Here is a 3,320-nt window from a genome sequence, read left to right as displayed (position 1 = left end):
TCTCTGTCTGTGTCACTCTGTCTGTGTGTCAGTGTCTCTCTGTCTGTGTCACTCTGTCTGTGTGTCAGTGTCTCTCTGTCTGTGTCACTCTGTCTGTGTGTCAGTGTCTCTCTGTCTGTCACTCCGTCTGTGTGACAGTGTCTTTCTGTTTGTGTCACTGTCTGTGTGACAGTCTCTTTCTGTTTGTGTCACTGTCTGTGTGACAGTCTCTCCATCTGTGTCACTGTCTGTGTGTGACAGTGTCTCTCTGTGTTGCTATCTTAGTTAATCCTATTGCATTATTAACGATGATGTGAAGTGGAAATTCCCACTACAGAGCCACACTTGGATCCATACGCAATATTCATGGGGAAAATCCTGCAGTAATACCTTTATCGAAATCTCCCAGTCTTATTAGAAATTGGAGATTATTGATGCAAGCCTTCCCGTATGGTTAATAAGTTCACTTTGCAACCACGTGGTTTTGAGTTCAGTCCCACTGCGAAGCATCTTGGACAAGTGTCTTCTATTATTGTCCTAAGCTGACCAATGCCTTGTGGGTGAATTTGGTTGACAGAAAAGTGTGTATGCTTGTCATATGGATCTTTGTGTTTGTCTCCCCACCAGCTCTGCTTGACAATCATTGTTGGTTTATTTACATCCCTGTAAGTTAGTGGTTCAACAAGACAGTCGAAATAAGTAGCAGACTTAAAAAGTTAATTTAAAAAAAAAAAAGTCCTATAAGTCTTGGGTTTGTTTTGTCCGACTAAAACCCTTCCAGGCTGTACCCCCAAGCATGGCCACAATCGAAAGAGTGATCCAGTAAAAGATGTGATGTCTTCTACATTTTGTTTGTCAAGATGGTTACCCAATATATCCGTAGCTAAATAGATGAAGCCAGTTGAATGTAAACAGGATTTAATTGAAGAAATAAGTGGTACATAGGTACCTGGGGAGATACCATCAAACAAGGGTCCCTAACCACCAGCAGTGGACCATTTGGTATCAGGTCACACAAAAAGAATAAATTTTTAAATTGCATTTTTATTTCATTGACTGTTGCTGTCTGGAGAGTGCTTTTGCATTATATATGCATTACATATATAATGTTTTTACACATGTACCATGTGGACTCATGGGTGCTGGTACCATGTAAAAGTGCCCATGCCGGTGCTGCATAAAAGCACCCAGTGCACTCTGTAAGGTGGTTAGCGTTAGGAAGGGCATCCGGCTGTAGAAACCATGCCAAAACGGAGATGGAACCTGGGCAGCCCTTCAGCTGACCAGCTCCTGTTGAACTGTCCAACCCATGCCAGCATGGAAAACAGATGTTAAATGATGATAATAATGATGATGGTCTCCAGGTTTGTAGGAAACTTCCTTGTGTGAAACCAGTCCTTAGTGCAAAAGAGCTTGGGCCTGCTGCCAAAGGACATCCAGTGTTAATACCATTTCAAATGACAGTTTCCAAAAAGTTTGATTCAGCCTGAATTTTCTCTTTACTTAATCTCTTTCCTGCTTTTGTAGGATTTTGTCTTCTATGCACCCCGGTTACGGATCAACAAACGTATTCTTAGTCTGTGCATGGGAAATCATGAGCTGTACATGCGCCGTCGGAAACCAGACACCATTGAGGTGCAACAGATGAAAGCTCAGGCAAAAGAAGAGAAAATGGCCAAACAGCAAGACCGGTGAGGCTTATTTTTGAATTATTGTCTATTTCAAAGACTGTGGTTGTTTTGCCCCAGTTGGAACTGATTAAGCAGACAGACCAAGTACAAAAGGTGTTCATGCCTCCCTCTTCAGAGTGTGTTGTAAACTATTATTCGTTTTTTTCCTTCCCCTTTTGTTTCTATATTTTTAATGAAATACACTGCCTTCGTTTCAATTAATTTTCACAATAACAAAGAGTTTAATAAAACAATTTTATCATTCTTAACCCTTGACCGTTTAAACTGGCCGTTTTTGGCCAAAATGTACTATTTGTTTTATGTTCAAACTAGCCAGATCCAGTCTCTTACACCTACCCTACAATGTCATGCTAAAAGTAAACAGTCCTGTAATCAAAATCTCAAAGCTGTGAGATAATGTAAGATTAATGCAAAACAGTATGAATAAATAAAGCATTACATTGGATACAGTAATCTGAATGCTAAAGGGTTAAGTTGGTGTTTATAACATAAATTAACATAATCAACATTTAAACATAAATTAACATTTAAAGCAGGAAGCTTGTGCTATAGCACCAGAGTCAGTCTAAGGTGGGTTGTATCAAAATGGTGAAAGACAGTTGTGCTAAAATTAGTAGGCAAATCTCCTTCAAATCATACCCATCAAGTGATCCTAAGTGGTAAGGGTGTTGAAAATGACAAATTCTCATATTTGATAAGGTGACTTTAGACATTTTAAAAATCTGGTCTACCATCATAGTCTTGTCACTGATAAAGAAGTGAGGCGTGTGTCCAGAAACGGCTTTGACCCTTTACCACTTGGACCAGCCCAAATATTTTACACTTTATGCTCAAACCGGCTTGATCTCGTCTCTTGCACCTACCCGACCATGTCATTCTAAAAAGAAACATTGGAATTTCACAGACTACATTAAAAAAAAATGTGAATCAATACTCATTACATTTGACAATAATGGACCTTCCTTCCCAAAACCCTTTGCTCCAGGTAGGCCTGTATCTGCAAGAAGAACTTTCCAGAGACCGATTTTATATCCTGGGAAATACTGAGGCCCCAGAATACCAGACTCTATTCAGACTGTTTATTCAGCTAGAAATAAGTAATCTGGTGATGATTAGAGGTAAAAGAAACTGAAACTGTAATCCTAGTTATACATCCGTTTTCCATGCTGGCATGTGTTGGATGGTTTGACTGGGTCTCACAAGCTACAGGACTACACTGAGCTCCAATGTCTGCTCTGACATGTTCTCTGTGGCTGGATGTTCTTTCTAATGTCCTCCTGCCACCAGCTCTGAGATTACAAAGTAGCTTAAAAGAGAATAGAAAAAGATCTCAGTCTGTCTATGAGAATATTTATGTCTGGGGAATTGCTCTCCAAGACAGTCTGCTATAATGTATTTTATATTTTATTGAAGACCAGCCATTTGTATTACCATGTACATGTTAATATTTAAGATAGGCCAAAGAAGAAAAAAAAATAGTCAGGTATGGCTGTGTGATAAGAAGCTTGCTTCCCAATCACATGGTTCTGGGCTCAGTTTCACTGCGTGGCACCTTCAAGTGTCTTCTGCTATAGCCTCAGGCTGACCAAAGCATTGGGAGTGGATTTGGTAGATGAAAACTGAAAGAAGCCAGTCATATATACATATATA

General features: G+C 39.7%; 1 protein-coding gene across 1 annotated transcript in view; it reads left to right on the top strand.

Moving 5' to 3' along the window:
* LOC106868560 (moesin) overlaps nucleotides 1–3,320 on the top strand; it is a 123,093-nt gene that overhangs the window by 108,341 nt on the left and 11,432 nt on the right. Inside the window, exon 12 of the mRNA XM_052977140.1 lies at nucleotides 1,507–1,670. Within this exon, the coding sequence (XP_052833100.1) occupies nucleotides 1,507–1,670 (164 nt within the window). The remainder of the gene's footprint in view (nucleotides 1–1,506; nucleotides 1,671–3,320) is intronic.

Source organism: Octopus bimaculoides, chromosome 27 (genome assembly GCF_001194135.2).
Source record: "Octopus bimaculoides isolate UCB-OBI-ISO-001 chromosome 27, ASM119413v2, whole genome shotgun sequence".
Classification (NCBI taxonomy): Eukaryota; Metazoa; Mollusca; class Cephalopoda; order Octopoda; family Octopodidae; genus Octopus; species Octopus bimaculoides.
This window is presented reverse-complemented; position numbering and strand designations above follow the sequence as displayed.